At 44.5% G+C, this 10,940-nt stretch overlaps 1 protein-coding gene across 4 annotated transcripts in view; it reads right to left on the bottom strand.

The window, feature by feature from the left end:
* Positions 1 to 2,640: 2,640 nt before the first annotated feature.
* Positions 2,641 to 10,940, bottom strand: part of USP37 (ubiquitin specific peptidase 37) — a 33,744-nt gene continuing 25,444 nt past the window's right edge. For 2 of the 4 annotated variants that reach the window (XM_035901103.1, XM_009645688.2), the window contains 6 exons: positions 10,012 to 10,178; positions 8,123 to 8,183; positions 5,822 to 5,937; positions 4,382 to 4,451; positions 3,867 to 4,005; positions 2,641 to 3,161 (listed from right to left, as the gene is read on the bottom strand). In XM_035901103.1, the coding sequence (XP_035756996.1) occupies positions 3,074 to 3,161; positions 3,867 to 4,005; positions 4,382 to 4,451; positions 5,822 to 5,937; positions 8,123 to 8,183; positions 10,012 to 10,178 (641 nt within the window). In that variant the 3' untranslated portion in view covers positions 2,641 to 3,073. Of the gene's footprint in view, positions 3,162 to 3,866; positions 4,006 to 4,381; positions 4,452 to 5,821; positions 5,938 to 8,122; positions 8,184 to 10,011; positions 10,179 to 10,728; positions 10,878 to 10,940 lie in introns of those variants that run through there. The other 2 variants (XM_035901104.1, XR_004842861.1) reach the window with 2 other exon arrangements.

Raw genomic sequence — 10,940 nt, 5'->3', positions numbered from 1 at the left:
GCACAGGCGATGGTGATCTGTGCTGCACCGAGCGGGCAGTGGAAGGCAACGCCACGGCCACAGGCATCAGACAGCCCCGCTCCTCCGCCTGCTCAGCTCCTTGCAAAGCCTCAGGCTGCTGCTTGGGTCAGGAAACCAGTCCTTGCTTTGCAAAGGCTTTGTGCGGCCCCTCTGGCCAGGGCTCCCCAGGGACCCGCGCACACAGGCTCCAGCTCATTGACATGAACGGCTTTGCACCTCCCGGAGCAGGGGAGTAAATCCAGACCAAATTATCGCAGCCAAGCAACGAAGGGGCAAGAGGAACAGCAAGATGGGAGTTCCTCACGTTCATATGCTGAATCACGCTTGGACTAAACTAGGCTGATTCAGGAGCGGGTAAATGTTTAACCGCAACTCTGTGCATCTGAGGAAGAGCCTGCCCGCATTCAGGGATCGCAACCAAGCTTCTCTGCCTACCCATACCCCAGGACAGGCATCCCCCCGGAAGGGATGGCCTCACCCACCTTGCTGCTGCGACAGCGTGAGCGGTGGGAAGGGTACGGCTGGTGGGCAGCACACCCCGTGAGGATTACACACCCGTCCTTCTCCCTGCTCATGGCTGTGAGGCAGGGAGAAGGCTGGCTTCTGCAAGGAAGGGGCTCCGTGGACACTCCTGCCAGGGTGAAGGTGCCACTGAGCTGCCATACGCCAAACAAAAAAGCTTAAATTAATTAACAGAGGTCTGCAAATCCTTAGTGGCTAGAATAATAAGCAAGAACTTTTCATAAAACAAGGAACGCTAGATTCAAGCATCAGCTTTCACACCTTGATGCAAACAAAAACTGGCTTTAAACAAAAGTTACTGCATTGAAAAGTCAGGCAATGTTTGCTTTTATTATAAATTAACTGGAGCGCAGCGCCTTGCAAAAACAACCTTGCCACCCAAGAAAGCAGAGCTGGCTGCTGCTACTACAGGAACACCGGTTATTTACAGCACTAGCACAGGACGCGCTTGGGGAAAACAGACGTGCCCTCCAGACAGAGCAGTCCCTTCATCACTCTCGCAGGGGCGATCAGTTCAAAGGACAACTCCCACGCCACCGCCTCTTCCCATCGCCCAGAACTCTACCAAAATCAGTATCAACAATAGAAAAGTATAATGCTTTGTAATAAATTAACATATACACCCTCTCGGGCCGCATCTTACAAGATAAACGCTCTGTCATGTTTACAACCAAATGTTCGCTCCCAGCTCGGAAACCAGAAAGATGTCATCCTGACCAGGTCCACTGGGCTCATCTGACACACGGACTGGAAGGTCAGTCAGTCTTTTCACCACACTGGGGTCCCCGAAATGCTGGGCCTGGGGAGCACTGCCGTCGGCTGTCGCTCACTGCTGCGCACAGAGGTGGGAAGGGGCCACTGAGGTAGCATCCCCGTGCCAGCCCGCTAGGACAAACTCTCGTGTGGAAGTGCCCATGAAAGAGGTGCCTGCTGCCTCCTACGTCAATGGTTTTGTCTGCTTTGCTTCAGCTGATTTATTCCTGAGAAACTTCTAACGATAGCTTAAAAAACCCAGAAACTATCTTGACAGCAAAAAAAGGTGGGTTTTATTTTGTTTTGTTTTTAAAAAGAAGTATTTCACCTCTTAAAACTCAAGCTGCAAAAATCAGAACTAGAGGCCAAAACAAGAGCAACTACTCTGCTTGACAGCAACAATTTCTCTGAAATGAGTAAATGCCAGAGAAGGGAAACATCTGCCCCTGCTAAATAAGCGCGAAGGTGCTGAAAAAATGAAGTCACTAGGCTTTTCCCCCCCCTGCTGAAACAAGCTCTAAAAGGGGCGTCATGTCTCTAAACCCAATAAAACGCAATGCTGCTCCTGTTAATGCATGGGCTTTCTGAAAGCTTTCCACCTGGTTTAGTTTCACAGTTTGAGCACTCTGCGCTCCTCAGGAAGGAGAACAGAGGCATAGCTGCAGTAAAATCCCTCCTACCCCGGGATACAAGCCGACCAAGGCAAGGCGATGGTTCAGTCAAAGAGCAATTCAGACCCTGCCTTTTCCCACCGCTCCCGATTCACGATGACCCAGGCCTGTGCGTGAAGGGGAACGCTAGGACGCTCGTTCCCTCCCAGAGGATGACAAGTGGCTGTGGGTCACCTCCTGCTACCCTTCTCAGCCTGCTCCAGGTGTTCTCCTGCCCCCAGAGTTACACCGAAGCAGCCCCGAGCAACACGACTCCAGTGCGAAACACCACCCGCCCACAAGAGAGCCCTCTCCTCTCCAAACGCTACCTACGCAGCGACCTTATGAAGAAAATGCAGTCAAATAATAGAACTTGTAAAACAAAAGAAACCACAAATATAATCTCACGTCTAGAGGAGGATGACAGGTGAAGGGTGTGGGAAAAAAAAAAAACAAACCCAAAAACCAACAGAGCTGCCACCAGGTATGAAATACATTCCACAGCACCGACAGTTCGCCTCCTGGATCCGCCTACAAGTAGCGGAGCGCTTACAAACCCACAAACGTCAAAACGCATCAGCTTGAGTGATTCCCAAATGCCTGTTAGCGAGATGACGGGCAAGAGCGTACTCGGTGATCTGGGTTTCCAGTGAATATTACTAACACAACACACGCCAGGTTACAGAATCTATTGCTTAAATTGCTCTTGGAGGGAAAAAAAAAAAAAAAAAAAAAAAAAAAAGCCAAGTGATATGTAAATCTTCGCCACTCACATCTCACGGGTGAATGGGCTTTTAAAGTCTAGTCTCTTTTTGCACGTTTTTTTTTTTTAAATCAGTTTATGAGCAGCTGTAGTCTTGTGGCTTGATGCAACTCTTTAAGGCTCCATGCTGACAAAATTATTTGAGGAACAATAAAAACTTCACCACAGGAGGATCGCTCTGGGATGTCAAGGTTTAAACTCATGGTTCAGGCCCAGGACTTGCACAGATGGTTCAACAAACCGAGCGTCCCATATTTCTACCTTTTGTGTCTTGTTTTGGCCCTGAGCTGTTTGTTACTCCTGCGTGTCTGGCACAAGTTCCGAATCTTCCTCGTTCCTCAGGAGGAACAAGGTGTTTTACTCTTCACAGAGGCTGACGAACCGATCTTCCTACTTCCATGCTAAGTGGCTGTGCATTTTTTTCTGTTTCTAGTAACTCATCGAAGATATCCCTAGAACAGAGGGAAAGACCAACAGTGAAACTTATGTAATCCACAAACGCAAGCGTCACAGGTCCTGGCAGAGAAAGGTGCCTTATCTGGCATCTCTAAGCAAGGCTTCTTGAATCCCACAGCACTTTTTTTTCATGTATTACAATGAATAAGGTCAGTGGTAAGCCTCAGAGAACAGTAACAATAGTGAAAGTAACTCCGGGCTGGTAAAAGGATCAGAAGCAACACAGGACACGGTCTGTAGATGAAGTAATATCCTTTATTGGAACAACCGGTAAAGACAGAAGAAGGGGACAAACTGAGGCACAAAACCCCTTCTTCAGTTCCATGTGCCTGAAAAGGTATCACTTCTACCTACAAACTTCATCTTGTCTGTGTCCTGAGATGACCACAGCTGCAACATCACAACTGCTAGGAGCAGGGATAAGGGCATTTACAAATATCACAGCACTTAAGGAAAAAAACCCCAAGCTGCATTATGATTCCTGGCACAATGGACACATAGCTGAGACAGTGAACCCCCTTCTTAAAAGATGATTTAATGCATCTTGTTAAAACCCTGCGTATTAGTGACATACAATTCCATGCCTCTGAACCCAGAGCACTTTAATTTTGTCATTCCTCCATATAATTCTGACGAAGAGAAGCCCACTTCCTCACAAACAGCAGGTAATCACTTGCACCAAAGTTCCCCAAGACACCTACTTGTGCATGTAGAAGAAGATGTAGCCACTTCGGTCTCTGTCACACTGAACGGTGGCCTCTAGAGTTCTAGACACTTCCAGGTCATTGTAGGTGAACCAGGACTGCTTCTTGATATCATAGACATCACTGATATAATGACCTTAAAAACAGAGAATGCACCTTTCTTTTCATGCTGCAGTTCAACCAGTAAGCTGGTTAGCTAGATACCCTGGGCCAGCAACCTGTGTCAGATTTAAATGCTAAAAGACCCTTAAGATCCTGGTCCCTCCATCCTTCCTGGTCGATGAGCTGGTAGCAAGCACAAGCACTTCCACAGACCCCACAAGCAGTGCTTCGTCCATGTGCCGCATTAAGGCACCACGACACCCTCAACCTGCTCCCCTACCAGCAAGCCACGATGAAAGACCTGCTTTGCTGCCTGAATACTTCTCTGCAAATAATCCTGCCACGGTAATTCTGTGTCACAGATTTTTAAGCTAGATAAGAGATGAAGAATAAAATACGGTATCTTTTACCTGAAGATGATGTGCTTCCGATATGGCTGACGATGCTGATGAGGCGATAGGAGTGAGGAAGCTCTCCTGTCTGAAAACAAAGTCCAATTAAAGCTTTTAGGCATTCACTTTATTCCTATGTACCTTACGGACCAGATGACTTACACACCTGATATGGGCTTTGGCTACTGTATTCAAAGATGCAACCCAATCAAAAATTACAAAAGCAGACCAGTTCAGACCATACAAGGAGACCTTCCAGAATTGGGAAAAAGCCTCCCAACTTATTTAATCTTTCAGCAAGCCAATGAGCATGCAAAGGAGCCACTCTGACCTCAGAACAGATGCTGACATGAGCTCTGTGCTGCAAAGTTTTCTAAACAACCATTTCCTGAGCGACTTCCACTGATGTCAGAATTAATCCACCAAATAAACACAGAAAAGCAAAAAGGGAACACCACGCTTACTTCTGAAATATCAAAGAAATACCCTTGATAATGGCATACAGATTTAACAGTTAATACCAGACATGAAGCCCAGATTCTCTCGTCCTGCACCTGTAATGTCAGCAGACAATGCCCTCTTTGCATGCAGGAAACATGCTCTGTCTATTCACTGACAATAAAACTAAACAATGGTAATTGGCTTTTGACAATTATTTTTTAATCCCCTCTGACCAGGAAATGTTATTGATACTGATTTTTAGGGACATGGTTTAGTGGTGGGATGGCAGGGTTAGGTTAAAGGTTGGACTTGATGATCTTAAAGGTCTTTTCCAATCAAAGCGATTCTATTCTACATGATTCACTGACAATACTCTTAAAATGCAACTCTTGGTTAAGGGTAAGGAAACTGGTAAAGAACTGGAAGAGAACAAAACTGCTCAAAGAAACTCCCAGTTATTCAACCTTATCCACTCTACACAGTATTCCTTCCTCCGAGGCAGGCAGGCAACTTTCACAACACTGCTGTGTGGAGTCCGAGAGAGCTGGCGGCCAGCAGCAAAGCCTGGGCTGCCGTTACATTTCACCTTGATGGGAGTAAGATCTTGCCACAACTTCTCAGTTCTGGTGGGGCAGGATTGAGAAGCCCATGGTGTTGCAACTAAACTACCCCGCTAGCTGTGAGGTCCTCTCTCTCTGTAAGTAAAAATTTCAGGCCTGTTGCTTTACATGCACTGGAACGTTTCTGGTATAAAATTACTGTTTCCTTTTCACCACTATCCACATCTTGGAGAAACCCAGGTGGTCTCTGCAGCTGTTTCGTTTTGGTTTTTAGATTAAAATGACACAATAGGACAGACTCTTAAGGATATAAATCTTCTATCTTTTCACTTTTGAACATAAAAGACCTTTCTAAGACTAAACAAGTATATCTGCTCTGTAAAACTACCTCCAACACTAAACTGATGGTGAAGAGGGGGTATATTTCTCAGTTAGCTTTTGAAATCACGGATCACACCTCAGCATTTCTTTTCAGCTCTTCTGCTTCAGCTTCTGAATACTCCATGTCAAGAACATCCTCGTTCCCAGAGTCTTCATCAGAACCAACGCTGTCCAGGAGAGAGCTGTTAAACTCTAGATAGCATGGAAACAATGACACTGCGTGAGAAGCCGTGGCATGCACAGGAATTCACAACAGGTTGAGGTAGATCTATCCACATAAACAAGCACAATAAAATGCTCGTCTCTCAAGCTTCCTTTCCAAGGAAAGCAGGAGATACTGGAATTTCCAAGTGAAAACTCACTCTCCCTTCCCTGGCTTGTCAAAGCAATAATTAAGAAAAATATCTTGGACTACAGAATTAATTTTAGCATTATCTCTCTCATACTTTTACAAAAGGGCACTATGGCAATGGCAGCTGGGTGACAAAAGAACGCTTAAGCACCCAATTCTCTCCAGAGCACTGGTGGGTCTGCAGCCAGAAGCAACACTGAAAGAAGTACAGCGAGTCTGGTCGGTGAACTGCAAGTTTCTGCAACAAGAAGCTATGAATTACAGTTTTAACTATAAGTTGCATTAACAAAGTACATTTTTCAATTAAAACTGGCATCAAAACGCTACTGCTGGCAGCAGGCATCTTTTCATTGTTTTCAATGGTAAGAAGGCTGCTCACCGCAGGAACTTCCAGTTTGCTTGGCTGAGCAAAATGCAGGCAGCTTTCTGTAAAGAGCCGGAAGGCACCACTGCTCCCTGTACACGCTGTTCCAAACTTCCTGGGATTCTGCAGCTACCCGACTAATTTAAGATTTTGTACAGTACTCATTAGGAGAAGTAGCTACGCTTTCACCAGCTAAATTAAAGCTATGAAGTCCTGGGTGGATGAGAAGTTGAGATTAACAGGACACTGCTCAGGATATTTATTTTTTTTTTTTCTTAAAGACACTGTCACACCGGTTATGATGGAGATGTTTTGCCAAAGAGATTCCCACACTGCTTGCCCTCTTAAACCATCAGATGCTGGATTAGTATAATCTTCTTGGAAGTTTATAGACGAATCCCTTTAACTGAGTATATTTTGCTGCTGGTTTCCACACTTACTCGGGCTGTTGTAAGATAGACTACAGCCAAGAAGCACAGCCACTTAGGTAGGTCTCTGCATGAAGCACTTGCCACGGGTATTGCTAAATGCCGCTTCACCAGCCATCCTCAGACGGCTAGTGGTTCTTCAGTTGCAGCACCGCTGGGAGCCTTTCTAAGACAAATACTACCAGATATATGCTCAAGATTATTAGCATCTCCTGAACAACCGCTGGCTGATGCCTGACAAGTGACACAGTAGTAAGCTGAGAAGCACAAGGCAACGCTCATGTTTAAGTCAAGTGACTGCACATCAGGAGGAGGAAGGATTTCTAGTGCCGAACACTTCCCGGCCACGAATCGAGGAAGACCTGAGAGGGAATTGGCACTCAGTCTGCCAGAGCTCACCAGGGAACAGGACTCGGGCTGAGGGACATTTAAGCAGCATTCAACTTACTTCTCTTCAGAAGCAGACACAGGTCCGTCCGGTAATACCTGAGGGCCTTTAAAGGTGTCTGAGCAACTACAAGTATCTTAACACAATTCTTCACTACCCCTCCCCTCTTCCTCTTTGGAGCAAGAATTTTCTCTTGGTTATGCTTTGCTCTGCCAGATTGTATGAAATCACTCGCATGCCAGCCTCACACAAATGTTAAACAGTGCCTGAGGCTCACCACACTGTGTGGATTTGGAAAAGATAGATAGTGTGTTTTGGGTTTCGTTTTTCACCCCCAACAGCTATACCTTGCAGTGAGGTCTGTCTCCATCTTACCCTGTATCAGACAGAGCACTTATTTTCCTGGGCAAGGCCAGTGCATTCATTAATTAGCACTAAAATATCAATGCAAGTAAGAAATAATCCTTAAGTTCTGACTAGAGCCATTAGCATGCTGGCTTTTGCTGGGAATGCAAAATTTCAAGGACCATTTTGCTCTCCCTGTATCAGTATTATATATTAAATGTATATTATAATTTAATATATATTACATCTCTCTATAGATATATCTAATTTAAAACTCAAAAGAATGAAATAAGTTGTTTTTCACGTTACGTTTTTCGTGGCATTTGCTTTCACAACCAAGGGCAAGAAAAGCTGACCTGAGCAAAGCCAAACACAACAAAGCACACACCGAAAGAGCATGGAATCCCAGCCATCTTACAGACACTTAGGAGCTCCACTCATACATACAGATCTATTTTCCCTCAAAATCAACATCCTGGAAGAAGTTAAATAAGTTTCACCTTGTAGACTTAATTCCGTGGCTCGTTTAAGGTCATCATCCTCTTTTTGTTCTCGCGCCTCCTGATGGGAAGAGAACAAAACTTAGCTCATTGAGACACTTCACTGTTTAAAATTCTTGTGGTGCTCTTTTTCCATTGAAACTGTGCTGCTCTGGTTTCTACAACAAACCTGACATTGTAAATTAAAGGTTCTGTGTGAAGGAATGTTTGCAACCAGCGAGAGTCCAATGTTCCCGTGCAACAGAACCTGGGACAAACCTTCATTAAGGCTCGTCAAAGCTCCTGAAGTTTGGTATGCAGCGGAGCGAGTCTCTAGTAACACCGAACGTTTTCTCTGGATCATTAATTTGAAAAGCATCTGAATGAATTTGCAACCCCTCACTAAGGAAAGCTGTCACTTACACACAAAGCTCCTCACACTTCGGCAAAATTTAGACTACTTCTGTCCAAAGCCAGCTGAGGACAGAGTCGTTAAATCCTGACAGATTTTATTATTTTTAAGCCATTTGAAAGCGGAGCTAGTGGTTCTATGTAACAGGTGTAACTCACATAGGCAGGATGCAAAAAACAGACACCGCTCAACAACCAGGTATTAAAAATATTACCATGAACAAGTAGCAAAGAAACCTCATCTCAACAAACCCTTCTAATCTTTGGATAATATCATGCCCCTGTTCCTCCCACAACTCTTGGAAGTGCAGAGATACAGCAAGCCAGTCAATAATATTTAATGAGCTGGCTTCTAAATTCAGGGTTTGAATGCTTTCAGTGCACCTGAACGCAGAACCCTAACTACGTATTTCAGATCAAGATAACCACAGCTACTGCATTTCCATGCCTGAAGCATTAGAATAGCAGATTTTCGCTTCAGAACTGTAGCAGAACAACACTCAAAGGGCAGTTTTACATTATTAGCATGAGGCCTTTTATCTCACTATTTCTAAAGCATTCGGGAATCTTTGTTAAAACTACTCAGCACCGCTGAATCAAAGCTACATCTGGCATGGAACATACCAACCAGCACCTCATAATGAGTAATGGGAGAGAAAAATTCAAGAGCCATGGAAACATCAGATCTCATAAGGAAAACCATGACAGCTTTAGTATTAATAGAGAGCAGACAAGGGCACCTATTTAAAGAAAGACCTGGCTAAGCGGTTGCTTCACTCTCAGCAGCTCGGTTAAACTTGTGGAAATCAGTTACAGGTCTTGAAATTCAAGTGGAATACAGATGGTCAGCACACAACCTGAGATCCCAGTTCTTTCCAAGTCTAATTTAAAGGACTTGGTTCAGACTAAATCATCTGGGATCCTTTTTCCAATTTACTAACAGGGAAGGATCACATAAATGCTCAGTTCCTATATTCTTCACTAAGCATCCCCTACTTCCTAGCACCAGAAACAAGGCAGCGGGATAGACCGAGATCTTTAACCTGACCTGGCATGGCTGTTCTTAGCCTTTGCTTTGAAACCTGCCTTCTTCACTTTGAGTCCTGACACGACACACTGCAAAAAGCAACTGCCAGGGAGGCTAAAGGTGGGCTTGGTTCTTGGTGACAAATAGTAATGAGTTTAGTGCAGTTTATCAACATTGTTATAGAATGTTACAAACCAGTGTATAAATGTGCATGGAAAGCTTTGAGAAATCTGCAGGTCTGTGATGTGATATATGGTTTCCAAAGCATATACAAAACATGCCCAGATGTATCCAGCGCCACCACTCTACTGACACTGGAGCTAGAAGAAACCCAAAACTTTTTTCATCTGTTTCTTTTAAAAAAGCAGCATAATCCCTTTGCAGTTACTGCCTGAACACAAGCTTTTCCTTTAGCCATCAGGTTTCCAGTGTTGGGGAAGATAAACTCAAGGAAGCAAACTTTATTTCTTACTTGCTCTTGAAGGCTTTGAGCCAGTGCCTGCTGAAGTTCTTGTTCTTCCCTCTCTCTCTCCATGTCGTACTGCTGCAGCCAGTCAACCTCCCCCTGGGAGCTTTCCGGAGTTTTGTTTTCCTTATTCTCATCAAAATCTTTAGTTATCTCGGTGAAATTGGCAGGACCTGAGGAATCAGAAAGTACAGTGATGCTTTCCTGGGTCTTCTGTTTGTTACCGGCTAAACCCTCTTTGAATCACCACAATCCTTGCTGCATAGTGACATCTATTGACAGGGAGAGCTCACCAGTCATAAAAAAACCCCACACGAGAGTCAAATGGAAAAAGCTCCAAAGCGCAGTCTTATTTTAACAGGGGTAAAATGAACCATTTGGTTAATCCCTGAATCTGTTGTCTTCTTAGCCTTTTATGTTCACTCAGAGACAACTTTAGTTAAAATAAGGTGTCACACACCACTAGGTTTCTGCAGCTACGAAGCTGACACTTGAATTTCTCTAGAAGAAACCATGGATCATAAAAATTTGCACTGCATATTATACCTCAGAGTACTACAGATGAAGCCACAATTAAAGTCAATCGTATGTAAGATGGAGGGAAGCACAGGTCTCAAGCACTACTTAAATTTGTCAACTTTTTGCTTGAGGCAAGAGCCTCGATCTCATGAACACTACCTATAAGCTTTAAAAGTGCAAGAAGATTATAACTTTTCAGTTCACCTTTAAAGTGAATACTGTGGCAGAGGTACTTTACAAAACTTCCGGAATGAACTTTCATTCAACCACTGCATACATCTCCTGCAGTTTCAGGACACTTTGATTCTCCCATTTGCTTGCAGCTGAGAAAGGGTCAGGACCTGCTCCAACAGCTATCATACAGGAACACGTGAAACTTTACAGTTTTGCCCTATGCAGACTTCAACATCTGCTTG

Source organism: Egretta garzetta, unplaced genomic scaffold, assembly GCF_000687185.1.
Source record: "Egretta garzetta isolate BGI_Z169 unplaced genomic scaffold, ASM68718v1 scaffold219, whole genome shotgun sequence".
NCBI classification, from domain to species: Eukaryota; Metazoa; Chordata; class Aves; order Pelecaniformes; family Ardeidae; genus Egretta; species Egretta garzetta.
The sequence above is the reverse complement of the archived record's forward strand: the minus strand, read 5'-3'. Positions and strand labels throughout refer to the sequence as shown.